Source organism: Orcinus orca, chromosome 16 (genome assembly GCF_937001465.1).
Source record: "Orcinus orca chromosome 16, mOrcOrc1.1, whole genome shotgun sequence".
NCBI classification, from domain to species: Eukaryota; Metazoa; Chordata; class Mammalia; order Artiodactyla; family Delphinidae; genus Orcinus; species Orcinus orca.
In genome coordinates, this window is record NC_064574.1 from 62,550,356 (window position 1) to 62,576,276 (window position 25,921).

General features: G+C 48.1%; 2 protein-coding genes across 4 annotated transcripts in view; one reads left to right on the plus strand and one right to left on the minus strand.

Moving 5' to 3' along the window:
- The window catches only part of ABCC6 (ATP binding cassette subfamily C member 6), a 56,242-nt gene extending 37,119 nt beyond the window's left edge, over window positions 1–19,123 (minus strand). Inside the window, exons 1-10 of one of the 2 annotated variants that reach the window (XM_004270146.4) lie at window positions 19,030–19,123; window positions 17,976–18,158; window positions 16,414–16,539; window positions 16,132–16,260; window positions 12,911–13,036; window positions 11,611–11,672; window positions 8,872–9,003; window positions 4,931–5,134; window positions 3,407–3,584; window positions 519–680 (exon numbers count right to left, since the gene is read on the minus strand). In XM_004270146.4, coding sequence (XP_004270194.1) covers window positions 519–680; window positions 3,407–3,584; window positions 4,931–5,134; window positions 8,872–9,003; window positions 11,611–11,672; window positions 12,911–13,036; window positions 16,132–16,260; window positions 16,414–16,539; window positions 17,976–18,158; window positions 19,030–19,065 — 1,338 coding nt within the window. In that variant the 5' untranslated portion in view covers window positions 19,066–19,123. The remainder of the gene's footprint in view (window positions 1–518; window positions 681–3,406; window positions 3,585–4,930; window positions 5,135–8,871; window positions 9,004–11,610; window positions 11,673–12,910; window positions 13,037–16,131; window positions 16,261–16,413; window positions 16,540–17,975; window positions 18,159–19,029) is intronic. The other variant, XM_049699595.1, reaches the window with a different exon arrangement.
- Window positions 19,124–21,784: 2,661 nt separating this feature from the next.
- Window positions 21,785–25,921, plus strand: part of LOC101280990 (nodal modulator 1) — a 52,598-nt gene continuing 48,461 nt past the window's right edge. Inside the window, exons 1-2 of one of the 2 annotated variants that reach the window (XM_004270144.4) lie at window positions 21,785–22,095; window positions 25,169–25,258. In XM_004270144.4, the coding sequence (XP_004270192.1) occupies window positions 21,931–22,095; window positions 25,169–25,258 (255 nt within the window). In that variant the 5' untranslated portion in view covers window positions 21,785–21,930. The remainder of the gene's footprint in view (window positions 22,096–25,168; window positions 25,259–25,921) is intronic. The other variant, XM_049698986.1, reaches the window with a different exon arrangement.

Consider the following 25,921-nt stretch of genomic DNA (forward strand, 5'->3'; position numbering starts at 1 on the left):
ATTCGAACCCAGGCAGTCCCACTACAAAGTCTGTGATTTTAATTAAAAAGAAAAAAGAAAATCCTGCACCACAAAACAGATGTAAGAAAGTTAGAAAAAGTTCTGATTTTTTTTTTTTTTTTTTTTTGCTTGGTTGGCTACTTTATGCTCTTTGAAAACCAAGTAGTAAATTCTTTCCCCTAAATTTTCTTTCCATTTTTTTTTGTTGTTGGTAGTGGTGGTGGTGATGGTGCCCTACCATTACTGGTAACTTCAAAACATGCCTAATCCGCCCACTTGGTACCCCGATATCACACCCAAAAAGTGCCAATGTCATCACCATCATCATCATATAGACAAGGAAACTGAGGCCCCAAGAGGTGAGCATCCAGCCCAAGGTGAAGTGAAGGTCATCCTCGTCTAAGACTTTGCCCATTACGTCAGCCCGCAGGGTGCAGGTGGAGATAGGATTAAGAAGGAGGCGAGGAAGGGTGGGGGAGGATTCAACTCAAATCCCAGCTCCCTCTGCCCCAGCACACCTGCCAGAGGTAGAGAAAGCAGATGATGATCCAGATGAGCGGCAGCCACAGCCCGTTGAGGTAGGTGATGCTCTCTGTCAGCCGCTGCACGTCCACAGACACCAGGTTGACCACGTCCCCCACTGCGCTGGCCTTTCTGGAGCTGCTAGACAGAGCCAGGACCTGGGAGGGGCAGAAGGTGGAGACCTGAGTCAGGAAGGAGGGAAGGAGTGGGTGAGGGGCAGTTAGGGAGGCCCATGGAGGCAGGGAGACCCACGGAGGGAGGAAGGGCCCAGGAGGGAGGGAGGCCCACGGCTTGGACTGAGCAAGAGAACAGCCACCCAGCAGGCCGGGGTCTAAGCTGTGCTGCCCCTGCTGGCTGAGGCAGATTTCTTTACCATCTGAGCCTCAGTTCACTCATCTGTAAAGTGGGCTAATAAAATCTCCTCAGCTAACTTCCCATTGTGAGACTCCGGGGAGAAGACAAAAATGAAAATACCCTGAAACCCCTAAAGCACTGGACTAATAACAATTAATAGCATACTACATAAAAACCTTGGATTCATGCTGATAGTGGTGGTCATCTGCTGAGCACTAGATCCTAGGCACTGTGCTAAATAAACTAACAGTTTCACCATTTTCCATGATGGGGCACATCAGACAACAGTATGGAGCAGGTACTGCCATATTTCATTCAATCCAAAACACTGTGGATAAAGTACTCTCTATTTTTGTATCACTATGGGAAAAAAATCAATGCCAACTAAATTAAAACATCTTGATTTCAGAAGTTGAAAAGAGAAAAAAAAGTGAGACTAGAATCAGTGAGATGCAGAATTATTAACCCCATTTCACAGCTAAGGAAACTGAGGCACAAAGAAATTGACCAATTTGCCCAAAGCCAGAGGGCTCCTAAGTGGCTGGGCCAGGATTGGAATCCAGGATGACAGAGGCACGACATGGGCTAGACAGGGTGTTAGACTGACCCCTGCAGGCATTCAGTGTGCCTCTCAGACACCAAGCTGGTTTTCTGGCAGCCCCAAATTTGCCCTAACTCTGGGGTCACAGTGGACCCCTTCCAGACTGTTGAATGCTACGTGCTACTCGCAATCCTCTCTCTGCTGAGTGTGTCAGGGAAGAAGTGAGGGGGTGAAGTGGTGAGCTGGAAATGATTGAGTGTAGAAATTCTGAAAAAAAACCTTCAAATCTTTACTGAGCACCTGCTCTGTAGGGCCTCACTCTGAGGTGAGTACTGTGATCAAGAGAGGCAGGGCCCTTGCTCTCTTTGGAGTGGAGTTTGAGCTGGGGAACAAAATTAAATAAAGATTTACATAGTTCATCCTTTAATAGTAATTATGATGAGTGCCATGAAGAAGTGTTTTAAAATATAGGCTTTATCATTATTCAGGCATGGCAAGCCCACAGATCAGAGAAGACTGCCCTTGACAAGAGGGTTTATTATACTCACAGATCTCAAGAGGAGGGGGCACCCCACGCTATGAGGGGGCCACTTGGGGAAGCACCAGGATGCTGCAGGGTTGGGGGGACCACAGGCAAGACCTTGTTGTGGTTTTCATGGGAAGGTCAGGCAGGGTAAGCAGGCTTAGGATTGGCTAGTTTGAATAATTCCACCAGGCTCTGGGCATAGGAGCTGGGCCTCATTGTCTGGTACCCTGCCCTGGGGCGATTAGGGCAGGGGATAGTGGCCTAGAGTGTTAGGGCCCAAAAAGGAGGCAGTTGGGGTGTGAGCTCTGGATTGGTTGGCTTGCATGTGAAAGAGATGCTTTCAGATGAGTCACTTAGCATCTCTGGGAACTGGCTGACCCTGGGAGGGACAGAGGGGCAGCCCCTCCAGGGTCAGCAAGACCCTAGATGTCAAAGCACCAGATACAGAAAATAGGAAGACACAGTTAAAACAGAAGCAGCCCAGAGGGCAGAGTGGAGGGGTATGGCCTCATCAGGTGATGAAGGCGGCTGCCCCAAGGGTGGGGACGGGAAGAGCAAAGGCTTCAAGTCATCTTCCTGCAGCCTCAGCTCCATGTGTGGACTCCCAAGACTGGACAGGCCATACCAGCTCAGGGGGATGTGGCCTGAAACTCAGGAGCCAGTCACATGGCCATCCAGGAGCTGATCCCTTTGCCCCCTTCTTTCCCAAGTGCCTTCTTTCCCAAGTGACAGCTCAGGTGTGAGAGAAAGGGGCTTACACAGGACTGGGTTGCCCTTGCTCAGATGCTCCAGACCCCAGAGGGGCCAACGTCTCTTAGAGCAGCAGCCTCATGGGTTTCGGTTCCAAGGTCCCCCAAGGGGACAAGAATCACTGCACAGAGAGAAGCCCAATGCTATGGCTTACCTCCGGGTATCATAGTTCATTGGCAGAACTTCCAGCCCAGATGCAATTTACCAGTGGGTCAGGGGTCATTTTCACTGTAAGCAGTGTTACCTGGTAAAATAGCTGACAGTCCACCTTTATCCAGTTTCCACACAGCCTGTAGGTTAGCCCTTTATCCTCAGGGGGGTGAGTGTTCACTACATGAAGAGTTGTGGAAAGGGTGCCCAGGCAGTGGGAACAGCAAGTGCAAAGGCCCGGAGGTGGGAGATTGTTTGGCGTGCTTGAGGAACTGAAAGAAGACCTGTGGGGCTGGAGGAAAGTGAAAGAAGTGTGAAGGAAGTGTGTGATGTAATCAGATAGAAGAGGTCCCAGGGTCAGATCATGCAAGGCCTTATAGAAATAGCCAAGAAGGTGAGGGTGTAGTGTGAGCAACTATGAGTAACGTGATGAATGAGTGTGGTTTTAGGCACTGATGACAGTAACGGTTCAGGAACATTCCTCTTCTTGGCTGGAACACCTGTCTGTAAATTGGGACAGGATGGAGAGAGAGGAAAGGCCACACCACTCCCCTGGGGCTCACCTTTCTGTACACCAGGCCCGTGATGGCCATTCGCAGCCTCATCTGTAGCACCTTGAGTCTGTACATGTGCTGCTGCTCGAACAGTGTTTGCAGGCAGGCGGAGAGGAACATCAGCACGGCGAGAAGATAGCCCTTCCAGGCCGGGGTCTTGGGGTCACCAATAAACTCCAGGAAGAGGCTGGTGAGAAAGGGCACCCATGGCTATTGCCTCTGCCTAAGCCTGGTCAGGTCTGGAGGACCAGAGAAACTCTAATTTGAAAGGAAACGTGCATCCCAGTGTTTACTGCAGCTTTATTTACAATAATAGCCAAGACATGGAAGCAACCTAAATGTCCACTGAATGGATAAAGAAGATGTGGTATAGATATACAATGGAATATTACTCAGCCATAAAAAGAATAAAATAGTGCCATTTGCAGCAACATGGATGGACCTAGAGATTATCATACTAAGTGAAGTAAGTCAGAGAAAGACAAATATCATATGATGTCACTTATACGTGGAATCTAAAAAAATGATACAAATGAACTTATATACAAAACAGAAATAGACCCATAGACATAGAAGAGAAGCTCATGGTTACCAAAGGGAAAAGGGGTGGGGATAAATTAGGAGTTTGGGATTAACATATATACACTACTATTACAAAATAGATAACCAACAAGACCTACTGTATAGCACAGGGAACTATACTCAATATTTTGTAATAAGCTGTAAGGGAAAAGAACCTGAAAAAGAATATATTTACAATATAACTGAATCATTTTGCTGTACACCTGAAACTAACACAACATTGTAAATCAACTGTACTTCAATAAGAAAAAGAAAAGAAAGAAAGAACAGTAGAAAAGATAAGCACCAGAAAAAAATTTCTGTTGTTTAGGTCACCCAGTTTGTAGTACTTTGTTATGGCAGCCCTAATGCGCCACCTCTTGAGTCTGGGCTGGCTGTGCAACCAGCTTTGGCCTCAGGAGAAAATGCAACTTTTGCTTTGTCTTGGAACCCTGTCAACTGGCCCTGTGAACAGGCTGGAATCAACCTTTTGAGGATGAGAGACCACCAGAGCAGAGACAAGATGTCCCAGCTGGGACTGTCTTGGACCAGCCAGTCCCCAGCCAGCCCCACAGGTGACTGCAGACAGATGAGTGAACCCAGCCAAGAAAAGAAGAATCGCCCAGCTGAACCCAGCTTGAATTTGCTGACCCACAGGATCATGAGCTAAAGAAGTGGCTTTAAGCCCCTCACTTTTGAGGGGCTTTGTTGTATAGCAAAAGCAAACTGATACAGTCAGGCTAGAATTCACTCGTTTTCCCTCCTCCCCAAGATCACTCACTTTCTCGTTTAATTGGTCCTTCCTGAGTATCCTTTTCACCCACCCTCAGTGCCCTGAGCACCAGAGGTCTAGGCGGAGGCAGAAGGAGGGCTTCTTCTCCTTCTCCAGGGGACCTTCAGCCCTCCTGGCCCTGGACGGACACCGTTAAAGGGACCACCAGCCTCAGCGAGGCACCCAAGGCCTGGACCCACCTGAGGAGCTTGGGCACCGTGAACCTGAAGACATCACTGATGATGAGGCTGAGGGTCCCCAGGAGGAAGGTGGAGCGGCCCACCTGCCAGATGGCCCTCAGCAGTGGGCCCCTCTTGCCCCCTTGTTGCTGTAGGAGGGTCTCCGTCTCTGGGGTCTCCGCACCACGGTTTCCTTTCCTTTTAAATGCTGTCGCCTTGGTGTGCCTTAGGGGAGAGGAGAAATCAGCTCTGGGTCCTTGTAATAGACTGAATGTTTGGGTCTCCCCCACCCCCACCCCCTCACCACCACCCAAATTCATGTTGAAACTAATCCCCAGTGTGATGGTATCAGGAGGTGAGACCTTTGGGAGGTGATTAGGTTATGCAGGTGCAGCCCTCATGAATGGGATTAGTGCCCTTGTAAGAAAAAACCTAGAGAGTGCCCTCAGGTGTAACCCCATTTCATACATGAGGAAACTGAGGTTCAGAAGTAAACTTGTCCAAGGGCACACAGCTGAGAAGTGTAAGAACTGGGATTCGATCCCAACCTTCAGAGCCCAGCACTTTTTTTTTTTTCTTGCGGTATGCAGGCCTCTCACTGTTGTGGCCTCTCCCGTCGCGGAGCACAGGCTCCGGAAGCGCAGGCTCAGCGGCCACGGCTCACGGGCCCAGCCGCTCCGCGGCATGTGGGATCTTCCCGGGCCGGGGCACGAACCCGTTTTCCCTGCATCGGCAGGCGGACTCTCAACCACTGCGCCACTAGGGAAGCCCTGTTGGTTGCTTTTACTAGAACCGGGTGCAACTAGTCTCTTGGCCCACTTTTAACAGATATGAGTTTCCTGTTGTCCAGCAAAGCAAACCGCCTAGCCCCACTCCACCTGAACGAGCTGAAGGATCAGTGGTGTGCCTGGGTCTCATTTTTCAGAGAGGTGGGTTGAGACCCCAGAAGTCAGCCTTTTTACCCCCAAGGCCCAGCCAGCAGTGTGAATACCCCTCCACCACAAGCCGGTCGTCCAGTCCCTCCCTCCCTCCCCCTCAAGAATACTCTCAGCATCTCCTCAGGATGGAGGGGAGGGACAAATCTCAGCAGGCAGTCCAAAGGAAAAGTGGTATTTTTAGCACAAGAGGCTATAAGGAACCAGTCTTTACCACCCGGTTAGCTAAGAAATAAGCAAATGTTAATCTTCTACCCCTGTCTTGAAGCCTACCCCCGCCCCCCAGCCTCCCCTTCCGGTATTTGCAATTCAGCCATTTTTCTAAGCCTGCGCTCACCTCTCTCCCTTGTCACCTCTGTAGCCCTGAAATGTGCTCTCCTTGGCGCCCACAATTTGCCTGGGGTCGGGCAGGTCAGAGGCAAGGCCAGCGTGGCGTCCGGGCCGCGCACCTCGATGCCAAATGTTGGGTGCTTGTCCTGACTCGACTGGTGCTGCACACCCACTGGGCTGGACGACCACTGGGCAAGTGCCAAGCAGGGCCACCCCCACCTCCGGCCCCACCCAAACTGGGACCCAGGTGGGTAGACTTTTTGCTTGTATTTTCTTTTTACTTGTATTTCCCCCAGCACCTAGTTCAGCACCTGAATGTATAGGTGCTCAATAAATACTTGTCCAGTGAATGGGAAAAAACAGATGGAGTGATGTGTGCAAAGGGCCTACTGCTTGATATTAATAAAGATTTGTGGAAGGAAGGAAGGAAGGGAAGGAGGGAGGGCGGGAGGAAGGAAATGATTTGGTTTGGTTGATAGAACCTGGCCTTTGAGCAGGAAAACTGAGGTCCAAATGCCCTTCCTTCTGAGCCTCAGTGTTCTCATCCATAAAATGGGGTGGGTGAAGAGACCACTGTGAAAGCCTCTTTCCAGCTGGATGTTTTGCTCTGTTCTGTTCTAGCTGCTCACCCCAAAATTCTGAGTCACTGTGTTCAGCCTGCAGGCTTGGGAAAAAACTTCTTCCTTTCTAGCTGGTCTCACTTTCCATCAGGGAAGGTCTCTAGACTGGTGGCTGGTCTTTGGTCTGTGGCCCCAAAGCCATTTAGTGCAGGACCCAAAAATGACCACAGGCCAAGGCAGGAGGTGTGAGTGAGTGGCCAGGTGTAAGCTGGGGGATATAAAAGGGAGTGGTGGCGACTGCAGCTCATATGCCCTGTTCAATGGGGAAGCTGCTACCCAGATCCACCCTCCTGTTGCCATGCAGGGATGTGGCCATTCTACTTTAAGAGAGGCCAAAATTCCAGATTTTCATGTGACATCTCCAACATTTTAAATGTTCATGACTTATTAGAAAGCAAAACAAAGAAAAATCCTTAAACAACAAGACACCGTGCTGGTCAAACACACCTGTGACCCTGACTTGGCCAGCAGACAGATTGGTCTGTGACCTCTTAAGATGACGTCCTCTCCCTTCCCCCAAAGGTTGCAAAATATTTTAGAAATAAAACCAAAGTTCTCTTGGTGTGTAATCAGTCAGCTTAGAAAATGCCTGAACCAGATCTGCCATCCACCTCTCTTTCTGTCAGTTGTTCACGGATCCTCAAACTCTTCTGGAGAATGTTTCTGTGTGCTATAGCTCTAACACTGGGTGACTATCATTCCCAGGCTGGCAGGGGAGGTGAGAGCTGGGAGAGGGTGGACAAGACCTCCAGGGTCCTTTTGAATTAATTCTGCCACTCAAAACTCACTTAAGCTGTACTTAAACTCACAGTACAGTAAGATATGCCTGGGGTGAGAGTGAGAGCTGCTGTTTTGAGTTGCTCATATTACTTACCCCTTTTGGAAAACATACTCCCTTCCTTTGGGGAGCAGCTCCTCCCTGTGTGGCTCTGAAGGGACTGCCAATTATGGGGCCTGCTCTCCAGCCCTGGGATTGGCCCCTGAGAGGCACAGGATTCAAGCCAGCCAATAAAAGGCCTTCCTTGGGATTTTCTATGTGGATGGTAGTAGGGGTTGCTGAGTTGGCATGATACAGGACAAGCGTCATGGAGAGACCAGTGCCCAGACAACAGCTGAGCTGAGAGATGGAGGGAAAGAATTTGGACATCATTCAAGTCCTGGATCCAGCCACACCTGAGGCCAGACCTACCTTCTCAGCTATGTGAGCCAGCAGACTCTGTCTCTCTCTGGCTCCTTCTAATTTGTGGGATTTAGCCACCTACAACAACCACCACAAAATCATAGAGTATGCAGGGGGACCCTGTAACTCTTCCCACAGAGCTACTTTTGTCTGTGCCCTGAAATACCTGGCTCCAGGGAGGTCAAGCGACTTGTCCAAGGTCATCTACCACTTGATGGCAGGGCTACATTTAACCCGGGTTTAATTAATCCTATTGGAGAGCTTATTTCTCTAGACCAAAGTTTCACAAACCAGGTTCCTCAGGCTCTGAGCACTTCTCAGAAGTTTCCAGAGATACCAGAGAGGGCAAGAGTGAGGCAGAGTGGGCAGGACTAGTAAAAGATTGAAATCCTCTGGATAACTGATATTGCTGGACCTTTTACCATTTTTAAGAAATTCGCTAAGTTCTTTACTATGAATCTTTTTTTTTTTTTCATCTCCCACAAGCTATGAGCTAGGGCTAATGGCATCCCCCTTGAACAGATAAGAAAACTAAAGGCCAGGAAACTAATCACTCAGGTTAAGTAATAAGTGAGTAGTTGCCTGCATGTTATGGACCATACCTACCTCTCCACCCCCAGTCTTAAAATAGTCCTTCTGTTCCCTGCCTCCATCCCACCATCCGAGCTTCCTTCTGGGAGCCTGGAGAGGTTCCCCCTCTGTCAATATCCTTTTGGAACCTGCAAAGCACTCTGGGAGGAAAAGCATCTTGAGCCCGGCCTGCTAATGCTTAGTGAGGTGAGCTGACAGGGAGGGGACCGTGGTGGTTGGAGCCTGGAGTAGGGGCGTGGTTGTATTTGGGGTCGAGTGATTTGCTGACTGAGCTTTGGGCTGAGCTCCCATCTTCCACACACTCACCGCTGGGCTGCACTGCAGTTCCTTGTCCATTCCTTTTCAAGCTGGGAAACAAGTTCTTTTGAGGAGTTTTCTCTCGCAAGCGACCAGAGGTCTTTTGGTCCCAGCGGCCTCCAGTAGCCCCTCCAAACTAACCTGTAAAAGAGGATCACCAGAGCAAGCTCCTCCTGTGTCTGCCCCTGAAGGGTCCTGGCTTGGTAGCTGTGTGACCCTAGGTAAGTCACTTCACCTCTCTGCACCTCCGCTGGCCCCTCGGTACAAGGAAAGCAATTTACCTAACTGCACTAACACTGGGGGGCACTTCTCGGTCTACAAAGAACATCTCATTTAATTCTCACGTGAGCCTATACAGTAGATTACTATTGATCCATTTTACAGAAAAGAAAGAAAACAGAGGCTCAGGGAGATTAAGTGACTTAACCAAAGGTTGACATGTGACAGGGGAAATAAACCTCCCTAGGAGTCAGAAGTCCAGAGTTGAAAACTATTACTGTGGAGGAAACCTGAACTCCTCCCTCAGCTTTAAATGTACCCATTCTCCTCCTCGGTCACTGCTCCAGCCACCTGGCCTCAGGACCTTTGCACATGCACGTCACTCTGCTTAAAACTTTTTCCCTGCCACTTCTTACTTGCCCTTCACCTCTGGCCTAGACGTTATTTCCTTAAAAGCCCACTTGATGACCCGCAACACCCAAGTCCTGGTAGATTCTCCCATTGCAAGATCCTCTAGTTTCCTGAGCTTTTTCTTTATAATGCTTGCTGCAATTATCATTATTTAATTTTTCAGTCTGATTATTTATTTAGTCTTTCTCCTCCACTGGACAGTAAGCTCCATAGGGGCAAAGACAGTACTTGCCTTGATTCTCCCTCTTCTGTATCCTCACATCCTGGCTCAGGGCACAAGATTTGTCAAATAAAAATCACTACTTTTCAGCCCTGTGACCTTGGGCAAGTCACTGCCCAGCAATGGACCTCAATTTTCTCACCTTAAAATAAGAGTGTTTCCCATCACTTGGGACTGGTATATGAGATGACTGTAGTTGGTGCATTGTTGGAGGAGGTCATCGAGAGGATGTGACCACTTGTGGACCTGTGACCTGGACCCAGGCAATCTGAGGCTCCTCCCTCCCCTGTCCTTGGAATGTACATTCCGCCCACTGTTCTCACACTAGGAGCTACTTCAAGGATGCAGTAGTTAAGTGTTATACCATCTGGACGGTGTATGTGTCTGAACCCTGTTAAGGCCTCTCTGTAAACTGTTGAGATTCTGGTGGGCAGGTGTGGAGATCTACTTATATTGCGGCACTCAAGACAAGCCTCATATGTAAGTTCTCTTGCTTGTTAACCCTGCCTCCTACCAGTCTGGAGTGGCTGCCTCTTTCTTCCGTCTCTCCAAGCCTACCGTCTATTGGGGCCAGTTTTTAAACCAACACGCACACACAAGAAATTAACGACTGCAGACTTCCACAGCAGGAGTGTTCTTATCTTTTTAGGTCTCTTTCATCTTTCTCATGACACCAAGGAGAAGGTGTTGTTTGGAGCTGGTCTTGAGCTCCTCTTTGAGACTTTCCAGTTCCCTTTTCTAATGCAGAGCAAACTCAGGCAAGCAACAGTTTGGATCCAGAAATTATTCACAATACTTGGTTTTCACTAAAATTATTTTTGGTGTTCTACATGGCAAGGGATTCTAGATTTTTCTGATTTTGGTAGCGATAGAAAGTTTCCTTTTTAAAAGGTTATTAAAGTAGAAAAAAATGAGTTGATTCAAAGAAAATTCATTAAGTAAATAGAGTTTGAGCGATACCCCAATAAGGCAAAAAGCTTGAAGAATGGTCCATAAGTGCCTACATTTGGGAAACAGAGGGCTAGATTCTCTCTAGAGATGTTTAGCAGATTTCTATGCTCTTTTCACCAATTCTACACCCTCAGAGTATCCTATTCTTCATTTATTTAACAACCACTTTATATAATACTCATTATGGGCCACATCCTGTTCTAAGTGTTTCATAAACCTTATCTCATTTAATCCTCAAAACCCTATGAGGTAGATGCTATTATGATCCTCATTCTACTAGTGCAGAGACTGAGGCACAGAGAGGTTAAGTAGCTTGCCCAAGGACACACAGCCAGGAAGTGGTGGGGCTTGGATTCAAATCTGGGTGCGACTGTGATCTGACTGTGGTGTGGTCAGGAGAGGGCCCAGTAGGTGGGTGCATCCTCAGTACCTGGTGTGCTGACCCTGGGGAAACATCTGTCTTCTCCACCAGCCTGGAAGCCTCTAGTGAATAAAGAATTGGTGTTTTACATCCTCATCCTCGGTGCTTAGCACATAATAGGTGCTTATTAAATGTTGGTGGAATGACTAAATAGATAGAGATATGATTTTATTGAGTGCCTTCCATGTACAGGCACTAAGCACTTTACATTTAATGAAGGCAGTGATGTTCCCATTTTACAGAGGGGAAAACTGAGACTCCAAATGCTTGTGATATGGCCATCTAAGAGACAGAGCCAGGATTCAAACTCAGATCTCACCCCAGTGAGTGAGTGGGAATGGGATGTGGATGGTGGACACACTAAAATCTGAGAAGGAAGCATGGAGTCTGGGATGGAGAAAGCCAGGCTGACCTTGGTAGGCTTCGGAGGAAACCTCCTGGGGGAAAAGCTGTGATGACAAATAAGAGGAGCAAATGCAGGTGGGTGGGAGCACCACCCCAGCCCCTTCCCTGCTACTTTACTTACCCAGAAACCCACCAGAACATGGCCTTGGAGGGGAAGGAGGCCCCAGCCTTTGGACATGGATTCTGCAAAGACAAATGATTTAGAAGGGGGAGGACTTGGTCTCATAATCCATGGCCAGTATGTGGTAAGGAGAACCAAGGGCAGGAAGACAGGATGAACTGGCCATGAGCTTAATACTGAAAGCACAGACTGAGATGTCCTGCCTACTTATCTACAGTAGATACCAAAGGGCATGGTGCTTCCTAGCAGGCAAGGCAAAAAAGGGATTTGGCCACAGGACTGAAAGTGCCTACAAGGTAAGAACGAACAGTTGCTCAGAACAACTTTAATAATACTGAGACCAAGAAGTTCTCAAAGCAAGGACCATGCATGACACAGACAAGAATGTCCTCAACAATATCCTTCAGTGAATGTGGGAAGGAGGTGAAGAGGAAGTGAGATTTTACCAGCAGCTCCAGGAAGACTGCACAGATTACACTCTTCACCAATAGGGCCTGAGAGTGCCCATTTTACCACGTCTTTGCCATCACAGCTTGTTACCAATTTTTAATTTTTTTTCTGCTACTCTCATTGGAAAAAGTCCTATTACAGTTTTAACTTAATTATTCAAATCGTTGAGCATCCTTTTAGATGATTTCTCAGCTCAGCTGTCTTTTTCTCAGAGAATTCTTTCCTGATTTCACAGACTTATTCAGGGTTACCTGTTGTAAACTCTCATAGACCATGGACTTCTCCTGCAGAGCATTTCTATTGGGCAAGTCACTTTAATCTTGAATCTTTACAACCAGTCCCAGTTGCAGTTTTCCACACGTTTGTGTAATTGTGTGATTAATGTCTAGTTCCCCTACTTGGGTGTTAGCTGCATGAGGACAGAGACATCGCTTGTTCACCATAGATCCTCAGTACCGAGCTGGGGCATAGAGCATGTTGGCAAACTGCAGCGCCCAGGCCAAATCCGGCCCACTGCCTGTCTCTGTGAATAACATTTTATTGGAACACAGCCATGCTCCTTTGTTGACATAGTGTCTGTGTCTGCTTTTGTGCTATGAAAGCAGGCTTGAGTAGTTGCCATACAGACACTATATGGCCCACAAAGCCTAAAATATTCTCTGTCTTGGACAGAAAGAGTTGGCCAACCCATGGAATAGGGTAGACATGTAATATGCTTTTGGCTGAATGAATAAAAAAATTAAAGGCCTGTGCTCTAGTTTAACTTCCTTCCATCACTTGGGGGCGCTGAGATGGAACAGAAGAGGAACAGGGACAAGCAAGGCACTGGGTTGGAGGTGTGGTGACTTACAGGCTGCGGGGGACTTTTAGGGAAGAAGGGGGGTTGATCGGCGAAGCAAGACAGCACAAACTCTGCCACCACCAGAGACAAGTATAGGTAGGTTGACAGGTGGCGGAAGGGGTCGTTCTGGAAATCCTGTGGGAGAGAAAGCAGAAGACCCACTGAGTCTGAGCTCTTGAGGAACAGAGATTGGGGAGGGTGTGGGGAAGGGGAGAAGGGGTGGAGGCTGAACAGGGTTTCTGATGCTGGGAGCAGTGACCAGGCAGGGGGCCGGAGCCGCCAGTTTTGAAAGTCAGAACCCCCAGCGTTCCTGGCCTTCTCGAAAACACCTGGCTTATGCATATTCTGTCCATACAAATGGCAGGTGGGGTGTTTGCCCTTAGCCAGGTGACAGCTGGCTTTAGGTACCCGGACATGAGTTGAAGGGACACTTTGACTTTCTCCTTGTGCAATAAAGGACCCCCTTCCCCTCCCCCCACAATCTCCGGTCCCACTCCCTTGTGGCTAGTGTTCTCTGGTTTAAGAAGGGAGCTGGTTTCATGGAGCATTTACTCTGCCTCGGGCACATGCTGGAGTCTTTACATGCACTGTCTCGTCAAGTTCCTCCCGACCCTGACCCCAGCTGGGGTTTACCTGCTCTGTGTTACTCGTTGGGAAACCAAAGCTCAGGGGAGTGATAGCACCTTGATCAAGGTCACACAGATGATCTGATCTAGATCATGAGCTTTTGCTGCCGTGCCATGATTGCTTTCGCATCCCTTGCCCCTTCTGGCCAGAGGACCCTAATTTTTTTCCCCATGCTCAGGTATGGGGTTTATGCAGAACTGATTCCATCCCAGGGGGTGGGCAGGTGATGGAGGCCTGACTAATGAGTACCATCTAGTCCCCTGGCTACTGATGGAACATAAGTCTGGAGCAATTGGGGCTCTTCTTGCCATCCCAGTGGAAAATGAAGCAGAACCAAGGGACAGAGAGAAATGGAGATCTGGTGGTGTTATCTAAAGGTCTGGACCCTCTATGCCTGGCAGGTCCCACATCTATGAGCTAATAGATTCCCTTGGACTTTTTTGCTTAAGCTAGTGTGAGTTGAGTTTTTGTGGCTTAAAACAAGAGCCCTAGCTTCAAATCACAATTTTTCTACTAAATTTTTTATACTTCTTTGTTTTTATTTTTGTTTTTTGGGGGCAGATAGTAGACAGTTTGATATTCCAACTACATTATTCCCCATAGTGTCATTTTTACCATCGTTTCTATTGGAAAGTTTGTTCTGAATTTGGGTGAGATGGACTTGGCTCTGCAGACCTGAGCTGCATGACCTTGAGGAATTCACTCACTTCTCTCAGCCTTAGTCTCCTCATCTTTAAAACAGGATGATTAGAGTCTTCACTGGATTCCTGATGTCAAGTGCTTGCCACAGGGCCTGGCACATGGAGCTCCAGAGCATAGGTGGTCCCAATAGTATTATTTCTATGCTGTGTTCCAAACAGCTAACTGATAAGTCAACTGTGGAAACCCATCCTTTCATAAATCAGTGGATGGCCTGTGGAATTTTCCCACTAGTTACAAAAATTGCTTTGTAAAGAAATCTGTCCTTAAGGACAGAAGGTGTTTCTCTGCCTTCTACTTTTTTTTTTTTTTTTTCGCGGTACGCGGGGCTCTCACTGTTGTGGCCTCTCCTGTTGCGGAGCACAGGCTCCGGACACGCAGGCTCAACAGCCATGGCTCACGGGCCCAGCCGCTCCGCGGCATGTGGGATCTTCCCAGACCGGGGCACGAACCCGTGTCCCCTGCATCGGCAGGCAGACTCTCAACCACTGCGCTACCAGGGAAGCCCTCTGCCTTCTACTTTGACGAGCAGGACAGAGTAACCATTTGGCTCTTGAAATGATGACCAGCAGCCTCTGATTGGTTTCCTTATCCGACGTCCTGGGTGAGTGCGCCAGCTATGCAAGTGGTTGTCAATTGGGGAGATTTTGCCCCCAGGGGACATTTGCCATTGTCTGTAGACACAGGTTACCATAATGGGGTGGTACTACTGGCATCTAGTGGGTGGAGGCCAGGGATGCTGTGCAACATCCTACAGTGCACAGGACACCTCCCCCCGCCCCCACCCAAAAGAGAATTACGTAAAGGGTGCTGAGGTTGAGAAACCCTTGTTGAGGTTATATATTTTTCTCTGTGCAAATCATGCCCCCTAACATGGAAACGCTGCCTCCCAGGTAGGGAAACAAATATGGGTGAGTGTGCAAAATGAGTGTGTAAATATGGGTGCATGGGAGCATGGGTGAGGGTGAGAATAGGTGAGAATGAGGGGAAACGTGCAGGTACATGGAGTCAGAGTGAGTGCAGGTGTGTGCTGGAGGAAGCCATCCAGAGGTCGTGACCGCTGGCTGACCTGTGAGCTGGACCCAGCAATTGGAGGCTCCTCCCCCCTCCCCTGTCCTTGAAATGTGCATTGTGGCCACACTGTTCCTGCACTAGGAACTACTTCAAGGATGCAGCCTTTCCTTGAAAGAGCAATGTGTTGATGAGACCCTCTGGACAGTACATGTGACTGAACCCTGTTAAATCTTCTAAAAACTGTTAAGATTCTGGCAGGTGGGTGCAGAGATCAACTTCTCTTGCATCACCCAAGACAAGCCTCGTAGGTAAGTTCCCTTGCTCGTTAAAATCGTCACCTACTGATCTGCAGTGGCTGCCTCTTTCTTTGGTCTCTCCAGGCCCTCCGTGTATGGGGCCGGCTTCTAATTTCACCCGGGAACCCCTGAGGTTTCAAACCAACAGTGTTTCAATGCCTACGCAGTGTGTGTGAGTGTGTGCATGTGGGACATTTGTGCCTGAGTCCTGTAGGAGCTTGAAGGCATAGCCACACCTGGGTGGCAGTAAGTGTGAGTGGACGTGTGCAGGCGAGTGTGTGTGTGTCTGTGCATTTGTGTGTGATGTTTCAGAGTCTGTGGTTGTGTGATGCGTGAATGGGTTCATACAAGTGTGTGCAAGTGAAGTGTGTGACTTGAGTGTGTAAGACAATGGGAATTTGTGTTGCTAAAAAGGTATGGGATGATGGGAACTTCGATGTGAAATGTGTTTGTGTGTCACTTTAGTTTAAGCACTTGTGGTGTGTGTGTCTCTGTGTAGAGAGTAAGCCATGGGTGGAAAGGCGAGGAGGAAGGATGGGACCCAAGGCCTGAAACTGCCCTACTGGTTCCCAGGTGGCCCAGGCCCCCACTTACCCCTTGTGAGGCCTGCTGGGCGGTGCTGGTGGCTGGGAAGAGAAAGCAGAGCAGCCAGTACCCAAAGAGCACCCCGGACGCCTGGACCCCCTTCTTCCTCTCAGTGTGGATCAGGAACACGGCGAAGCTCTGGATCAGAGAGTCAGGTGGGAGGTGGACAGAGGCAGGGAAGGGTGGGGGAAGAGAGGGTAGAGAAGGAGCCCCGCTTTGCCCCATGCCCTCCACCAGGGCATGAAAAGCAGCAGCTAGGGACAAGCCAGCATGTCTGGGGATGTCATTTACCATTGTGGTGAGCCACACGGTGGGGTGTATGAGGAACTCTAGGGCCTGGGGTGTTCCCTGCTGGATTCTCCAAAGAGTCACAGACACGCTGGAGGTGCACAGGATTATGAGGGCGAAGCCAAGCACCTGGGGAAACAAATTTGGATAAGGCTGGTGGGAGGCTGGGAAGAAAGATGGCAGCCAACTGGACAGTGTCCCCACATCCAATTGGACAGTGGCTCTGGATGGGGCACTGTAACGTACCAATGTGATCATTAAACAGTGCTGACGTGAAAGAAAAAGTTGTAAGGGGTGATGCCGTTCAATCTTGACCTGTAACTGTCATATAAATAATGCACCACAAGGGCCCAAGCCAACTCGGTGGGTTCCAAAATGCCAGCGGCGCTCCCATAATGCACGGGAGGATGCTTTAGGGATGAAGGAACAGCATGAAATGAAATTTACTCTCTAGGTGAAAAAGTTATACCCTCTTTAAGTCTCTTTCCCTCCCTACTATTAAATCAAGGAGGAACTCTCTGTTGGGACTGATATGTCTCCAGGCCTGCTCTAAGACACATTGGTCTCTCTTTTGAACAAGAGAAATCAAGAAAGTGGGCAGACCTGGGCACACTGGAGAAACTATTGAACATTTCAGTTAGTCTCAAGCAGGGGTCAAACTACCACCTGCAGGCTGAGTTTGGCCTCCTGCCTGTTTTTGTATCACCTCTGAGCTAAGAATGGTTTTGACATTTTTCAATCACTGAACAAGACTTTAAAAAGTCTAATATGTCATGACATGTGAAAATTATATGAAATGCAAATTTTAGTGACTATAAATAAACTTTTATTGAAACACGGTCACATCTATTTGTTTACCGTTGTCTGTGGCTGCTGCAAGAACAGAATTGAGTAGTGGGGACAGAGACCACATGATCCTCAAAGCCTCAGACATGTACTATCTGGCCCTTTAAGGAAGAGTGTGCCAACCCTGGATAGGTGGTGGGCAACAGGTCAAAAATTTACAAGGTGGTATGGGAATAAATGAACCTTGGAGGGCATTCTTGTAGAAGTCTGGAAAACGGGAGGATGAGCAGAAAAGCTCACACTTGCAATGCCAGTGTTTTTCTAACACTGTCAAATAAATACATAACAATTTTAAGAACTGTTCTTTAGTACCGCCAGTGGGGAAACACAAAAATCAATGCACAGCTGTTAAACATTTAAAAGGTTCATCCTAGCATGGCCCTAGAATCACCTTGTGTATCCCAGGAGTGTACACTGCACACTTTGGGGAATGCTGGGCTGTGATGGCCATAAACTGGATGTGTGGGTGTCCGGGGCTGTGTTTGTGGATATATGGTTTTTATTATTACCAGATCTGTTTGGGAGAATCTATTCCACTGAGTTTCCCTCTGTAGCCTCTGGAGTATTGCTCTGTTTGATTAACAGGGTCCCTTCTTGTCCCCACACTGTGTGCTCCTTGATAGAAGAAGTGCCTACTTTGGGGTCTCTGCCAGGTTCCAGCCTGTTTCCCCCGACCCCCTACCATTGTCTGGTTACAGGCTCCCAGGGGCAGTGGCTACCATTTTGGCCTTGAAGAAGCGGGACATCTGGAGGTAGCCCTTGTCATGGCGGTGGATGTAGAGGAGGTAGATGGGGCCAAGGACCCAGAGGTACATGGGGGGCACCCAGACCCCTGCTGTTTTCAGGAAGCACAGGCTCAGCAGGCGGTCAGCGGCGGGCTGGGGCTCCGTCTGGTTCCAGACCTGAGGGAACACCAGGGTGACTCTTATGATGGTACAACACAGGGATCCCAAACTCACCTGCTTAGGGGGCCAGGCAACTCTTTGGACCCCTAACATTTACATGAAAATGTGCTAAGCACTCTTTAGAGTACTTCATAATTCTCAACTTCTTTAGCCCTAACCCCAATCTTATGAAGTAGATGCAGTCATGCTGATTTTGCAGATGAGGCAGCTGAGGCCCAGAGAGGCTGAGTAAGTTGGCTGATGTCACCCAGTTGGACAGTGGTGGTGCTGGGATCTGAACAAAGGCAGTCCGGTCCTAGAATCTGGGAGACCTGGGCTCTCTGATGAGTGTTGGGCACAGACTCATAACCACTGTAGGAGGTGGGTATTACTGTCCCCATTTCATAGACCAGAAACTGAGGCACGGGCTTGGGGGGTAGGGGAACAGACTCCTTCAGGCTCACACAAATAGAAGTGGCAGAGCTGAGTCCATGCTGGCCTGTCTGAGCCCGCAGCTTGTTCTACTGGAGATCGCCATCTGTAATTCTTAACTCAGACCTTCTGCTGGCCTTTCCTTATCTGAGAAGTGTGAATGTGAGTTTAGAAGACGCTGCTTTAATTCTCCCCCTACTGCATCACTGCCACCCTCCCACTAAAACCCTTTGATGAGACAGGAACCAGAGAGGGGTGGGGGGTGGGGTCTTGTAGGCCCCTTTAACAGGGCTGGGTTCTTCGGGGGACCAGCTTGGTTGAGGGGGTCGCCCCGCCCTGCGGTTAGACTGGCAGGTCTCTTCCCCTCCCGGCCGGGAGTTTGGAGGTCTCTCCCCTCCCCTGCCCAAGAGATCTCTCGAGCCCGAAAAGGAGAGTGGGGCGGGATGGAGACACTCACCTCCGGGCCCGCGCAGGGCTCGCCAGGCGCGGCCATCGGGCGCCGTGCGTCCGTCAGTCCGTCTGTCAGACTGTCGGTGGGTCCCTGGACAGCTTCCTTGGCCGCGCTCCGCCGTGCAAGGGGCGGGGATTCGAGCGCCGGGATTGCAAGGCCTCGGGCAAGGTCCGGCCGCGCGGCGGGGGTGGGGCGCAAAGGGGTGAAAGGAGGCGAGGTGGAGGGGCGCTAAGGGAGGCCCCAGCAGGCAGCGGGGGAGGGGTTCCCGGAGCCCCAGAAAGTGCAGCGGCATCCCCATATGACCCCCCTTCTCCCTGGAACAAATGTCATCGCAAGCTTCCCGAATACTGTGGACCAACAATTCCAGGAATTTATCCTGATAAGTGAACCCAACAGGTGTGCACATGTCCAACAACCGGCACGGGGGATGGGGGCACTGCCTGGTTAGTTAGAGCCGCAGTCTCCTCACCTGTGGGATGGACATTGTCTGCCTCTACGGTGGGGGGAAGATTTTAAGATGACTAACAAAGCGTCTAGCACAGTGCCAGGCACACAGTAAACGCGCAAGCGGAGTTAGCTCTTATTAGCATTAGTAGTATTATTTCATCCCTAGGTTACTAAGCTGTGGTTCAAAGCGCCATTGCAGAAATATATTTAATACGGAAATATGGTTGCTGAATGCTAAGTGAAAAAAAGAGATTATAATACAAAATAGCCTGTGATATGTTTCCAAAGGAAAGAAGTATATGCTTAAGTTGGGGAAAGTGGGGAAGGAAGTCAAGTCATTTACCTTCTTCCTCTGGGTCTTAAAGCAAGGTGTGTCCCCAGCCACGAGTTCTTTTGAGAGATGACTCTATGTAACATATATGCATAGATGAAAAGATGGAAATGCTCTAAAGCAGTGGTCATGGGAATCCTAATTTTCCTTTTTCCTTGCATTCCCTTTTCTATTTTCTTTCCTTCTGCAATGAGCATGTATTCCTTTCAAAATAGGAAGGAAAGACTCAGCTTTTTCAGACCGACAAGCACAGGTGCTCAGTTTGAGTGAAGAATTCAAATCCTTTGCGCTCTCCATGCTGCCCTGTTACTTCTTGTCTTCTTTTTTGTGCCTCCGGCAGGGCTTCCACAGCATGGGTTCCCTGGCCTTTTCCCCTTTCCTTTTCTGAGTTTCTCCAGCCCTGGCCTGGGGCCTAGGCAGTATGCCTTCAGCTGTCCTCCTGCCTGGGAGTTCTGGAAGAGCAGGGACACAGAAACTCAAGGATCTGTCTTGAGGCTGAGTGTGGATGGTCTGCTGTTTACATTCAGATCACGTCTGTTTATTTGAGGTGGTTTTGGTGGAGGCTGATGGAAATTATGGGGAGGCTTGAGCCCCCTCTCCCTGAAACTCCCGCTGCAGTTGGCATTGCCACAGTCCTAGTGCTTTATTTCTTTGTATACCTGAAGATGAATTTGAGGGGAATGGTGAAAGTTTGAGGGAGAATGGTTAGGAAGGCAGGAAGAACACAGAGGAAATCAGTAGGTGAGCCAAGAACAGAACTCGGGCATCCCAAAGCCTGCTTTCCAGCTCTCTGAACAACACATGGCTGTGTGCCGAGCCCTAGATAAGTCCCTTTCCCTCTCTGGGCCTTGGTTTACCATTCTGTAAGATAAGAGGATTCCATAGGCCAGCATTTCCTAATCGATGGCTTTCACCCGCCTGGTAATTTGCTAAGACAAACCAGGGATTTATGTTAGGGACAGTAAAGGGCATCTGTTTCCATTGTAATGATAAATAATGAACCTCAGAAAATAAAACCATTATTTAAATAGTTTCTCTTTATAATTGAACAGTTGAGAATCTCACTGTATTTGTAGTGAGAATGCAGAGTGAGAAGCAGAAATCTGATGCGCTCATGATTGAAATCCTCAGTGGGTGTATCGTTGCATTGTAGCCAATGTGAAGGTTTTGACGATTGTGTAGTTTAAAATCATTGTGATTCATAATTGTATTATATTGCTTGAGTTTTAGCCACAATGGCAAATTTCAGTGGGAAATCTTCTCTCTTACCTCATCATTTAGAAACAAAGTATTAAAAACTATCAAAATAAAGCACTTGATGTTTTCAGGAATAAAATGGAAGACTTTCAAATATCAGGTCAGAAAAGCAATTTTTGTCTATTTTGATGTGGTGACTTGTAGTTCATCTACACTATGTTATACACTCAGTCTTAGGACAAAATATAACGTGCTGATTTTTGAACTTATTTGCAGACAAATCATGAATCGTCTCACGGAGCTAGTTCAAAGTAAATCAAACTGCATGCATCTCTTGCTTACTGGGGGAAAACCCTCAAAGTTTGTTTCTATACAAATGTAATTAGAGCTGGGATTAAATAAAATTTAAATACCTTTTAACTATTATGCTGAACTTAAATGACATGTTTTTCTTTTAAAAAAAAAACTAATTCATCATTTATCACGGAAAAATACATCAGTTGACACAAATCCCTAAAAGGGGTTTGAGATTATACTTGTGAAATTTACCGTCAAAAAGATTTGGGAAAGTTGTTGGATACTTCGATCAACAGTCTCTCGTCCTTTCCAGTTTCAGTGCTACTGAATTCCAAAGTAGGGTTTAGCTTTGTAGTTTATGACTGTATGCACACACCTTGCAACTGCACCTGCCAGACGGTGCGCGGAGTCCTCCAGGCCTCCAGAGGGCACAAATGGTCTCGTTTTGTTGCTGAGCATGCGCCATAATTCTTTTGCCTGGGGGAGTGGGCGTGGGGCCGGATCGCGCACGCGCGGCCGAGTCGGGGCGGGGACTGGGCTGTCAGCCGCCAGCGGAGGAGGAAGCCGCGGTCCGCGTGCGGTTTGAGGGGCGGGACCTGGAGGCCTGCGGAGGGTCTGGCAGCAGAGGCAGGGCCATGCGGGAGCGCCGGCGCGTGGGGCCGCCGGGGTCGGTGGTGGTGGTCGCCACCGTGATGCTGCTGCTGAGCGGCGTGGGGCCGGCGCGCGGCTCCGAGGACATCGTGGTGGGCTGCGGGGGCTTCGTCAAGTCGGACGTGGAGATCAACTACTCGCTCATCGAGGTGAGCGCCCGCCCCGCGGCCCGGAGCTCGCTGTGTGACCCCGGGCCAATCGCTCAACCTCTCTGAGCCGCGGTGGCCTCGCTTCTGACACCAGGCAGTTGCCACCAGCCCCCCACTCTGGGAGTCCTTTCCTTTTTAAAGGCGCCGCTCTCCGCGGGTCTCCACTATCTCCTCCCCAGTCGCGCTGGAGTGGGGGTTCTTATCTTGGGGTCAGCTACGGAGTGGGGGCGGGGTCGGGGCCCCGAAGGTATGTGCACATGGGTGTGAGGGACATTTTTGGTGACGATGATGGTGGTCTAAAACTTTTATTAGGTCACGCAAAACTAAGGATCCTGCAAATCAAGACCCCAGATTCTTGAAAACCTAAACTCCAGATCCGCAGAATCCAGGCCCCAGATCTCTTAAAACCCAGTCTCAGCAGGACCCAGACCCCTTAGGACTGATACCCCAGATGCTCAAACTCCCAGGAACCCAGACTTCCTGAAACTCAGATTTCTGAAACCTATATTCCAGAACCTAGAGACAGCAAGTCTTACCCACACAACAGAGAGTCCCTGCAAAGTTCTAATCCACTGCTCCTCCAACCACCCTGGGGAGCTTTTAAAGAGCATGGATTCCCATCCCAGAGATCCTGACCCAGTAGATCTCTCTTGGCATCTCTGGGGCTGGGAAACTGTATTTTTAATTTCCCTGGTTTCTCCCATGGGACCCCTTTTCCTCTGAAAATGGAGAGTTGTCAGCTGCCTGTACTGGGTAGTTATTGGAATTACGCTAGAGATTTGTGCAGAAGTCTTTTTATTAAGTTGCAAAGCCCTGTTCAGTTAGATGATTATTAGCCTAGTGGAATTATGACCCAGAAAGCTTGTGAGAAGAAGGGAGATAGATAGAGGTAGGGATAGAAAGTCACTTGCAGGACAGATGGGAAGGGACCCGAGGGAGGGCTGGCCTCTGTTTCAGGAGGTTACTGATGATAGGGCAGAAAAGGGAATTTGAGAGAGAAAAAAGGAAGTGGCTGAAAAAGAGAAGGGAGAGGGGACTAAGACCCCAAAGGCTGTCTGTCTGAAAGCACATTGAGCTGCTTCTGTGCTGGTAGCTGGATGGCTGCAAGGGTTGGACCATTGTGTTCTACAAAGTAGGTTACTGAGGATTGGGGGAGGGGTAGGAAGTAGATTCCCATCCCACTAGCTCTTTGACCTGGCCTTGCTCCAAGTCCCAATTTTTATTCCTGTAAGATGGTGTTGGGTGAGAGGCAGCAGAACCCAGCATCATGTATTTTCTGAAGAAGTTAATCAATCGTCACCTTCAAGACGATTGGTCTTAAGAAGTCAGGCGTTTAATGAATCTACCCACTGACAGTGGCAGGGCTCCTAGGATCTCTGGGTGCCCATGCCACCTCCTGGGTTGTGGGCACAGGACATTCCAGAAGCCGCCTGGAAAGGCTTTGCAACTTGTAGTTTCCTGGGGCTCCAGGAGGGAAGTGAAGGCAGTAAGGGGCACTCCCACCCCACACACTAATAGTGACCTTGAGAGCAGAGGGCAGGTTTTGTGACCTGGTATGAAATGTGTTCCCTGAGCCCTAGGGCTGCCTGTCCAGGTGGTCTGAGACACTCATTCTTTCTTAATTTCCGATTGTGAAATGAGGTGTTTCATACGTGTAATGTATATTGCCATTCTGTACCCTGACCTGTGCTTTATGAAAGAAATGTAAGTAAGATATTTCACAATCATTTCTTGATTGTGTTTTCTGTGTCCCAGTAAAACTACCTTCACTCTTCTCCAGCTCTCTTCCCTTCTGGGTGTTTTTCCATCATATTCATTCAGTCAGTAACTGTTGAGTGAGCCCCGGCATGTGCAAAAGCCTTGTGTCTGGTGGGGATATTCAGTTCAGTGAACAGAGCAGACAGAAATCCCTAAAAAAGAAAAACTATATTGGTTGCTAATTCTTTAACAATCAGGAGATTTCACATTAAAAACTGCATTCCTGATTTCTCTGGAAAACCAGCTGATCTTTGGGCTGCAAAACTTGGCTTGGGTTAAGTAGCGATCTGTCTCTCTTTAGGTGAATGCCCCTTGATAGGACTTCCATGGCCCCTCTGGACAGCTGGATTTTCAGTCCCTGCTTTCAGTGCATGCATCTGAATTTCTTTATGGCCTGTGAACAAGTTTGAGTATTTATTGAGTACTTACACTAAATAAGACACTGACCCAGGCGCCATGGAATGTAAGCCGTGGTCACCGCCCACGGGGAGCTTGCAGTCTGTACGTAATTTCACTGTGTTCCTTTCCTAAGTGCGCGCGTTCTGAGTCTGCTGCTTTATACATCTTCTTAGCTGGTGTGACCCAATTCTGTTATCATAGTTACAGATTATTAACATTAAAAGTTTCTAGATGGATGTTACTCCAAGCATTGGGACTCTTTGGGGTAAATAATACAGATCCCTGGCCCTCACCTCAGACCTTCTATTTTAGAAACAGACGTGGGGCTCAGAAATTGCATTTTTTTTAAGGTACTTTACAAAAAATTGAAGTATAGTTGATTTACAGTGTTGTGTTTAGTTCCTGGTGTACAACAAAGTGATTCAGTTATACATATATATATATTCTTTTTCATATTCTTTTCCATTAAGGTTTATTACAGGATATTGAAAATAGATCCCTGTGCTATACAGTAGGACCTGTTTTTTATCCATTCTATATATAATAGCTTGCATCTGCTAGCCCCAAACTTCCAATCCAACCCGCCCCAGGAATTGCATTTTAACAAGCCCCTTACTAACAGCAAACTTTGAAAATTTGTTTTAGACCCAGAAACAACGTAGAGACAGACACTAAAATAAACTGAAAAACATTGAAAAAAATGACTTTGGGAGATAGTTTCTAACCTGAAAAATATCAAATCACATTATTTTGGGGATACTTGTCTTATTTCCCTCTGTCCTAATGCCTAGTGTTAGTAGCTTCATGTGGTGGGTCCTCAGCAAATGCATTTTGACTGAATGCATTCAGGTGCATTATATGTAGCTAATTCTCAACAGTGATATTATGACTTCTCTTTTCTTTCCTTCCTTTCTAGATAAAGTTGTACACCAAGCATGGGACTTTGAAATACCAGACAGACTGTGCCCCTAACAATGGTTACTTTATGATCCCCTTGTATGATAAGGTAAGAGGGGAGAGTACTTTAGTCTTTTATGATGGGAAGTTGTCAGTGTGACCCACAGGGCTGCGCTAACTAGGAGAGTGGCTTTCCTACATGTGCAAATACTCATGTTTTGTTAATTGTAAGTGGAGTATGGTAATTCTGGCCAAATTCTGGCCAAGCTTATGAACTGGTTTGATTGAATGCAGTGATTCTCAATGTCTCCAGAGACATTTGACAACGTCTGGAGACATTTTTGGTCGTTACAACCGTAAGGGAGGGAGAGTGGTGCAGTTATCTCGTCAGTGGAGGCCAGGAATGGAGCTAAACATCCTGCCATGCTATACGGGACAGACCAAATGTCACCAGTGCCAAGGCTGAGAAACCCTGATCTAATAGAACCCTTTACTTGCAAGCAGCTTAAAATATTGTTAAAAAGAATTATATAAGTAATATGTGAATTCATGAGCTTTGTGAAAAAAATCAAGGTGTTTAGAAGTATATGAAGTAAATTTTATCTTTTATCCCTCAAAACCCCCTCCCTCTGTAGTGATAACCTCTGATAAAAGTTTCAGTGTGTATCCTAGCAGATGGCTTTCTCTGTATTTAGAGTTATACAGATATCCACGAATATACATGCATGGACATATATGCAGATACACAAACACATGTGCACATATATGGGTA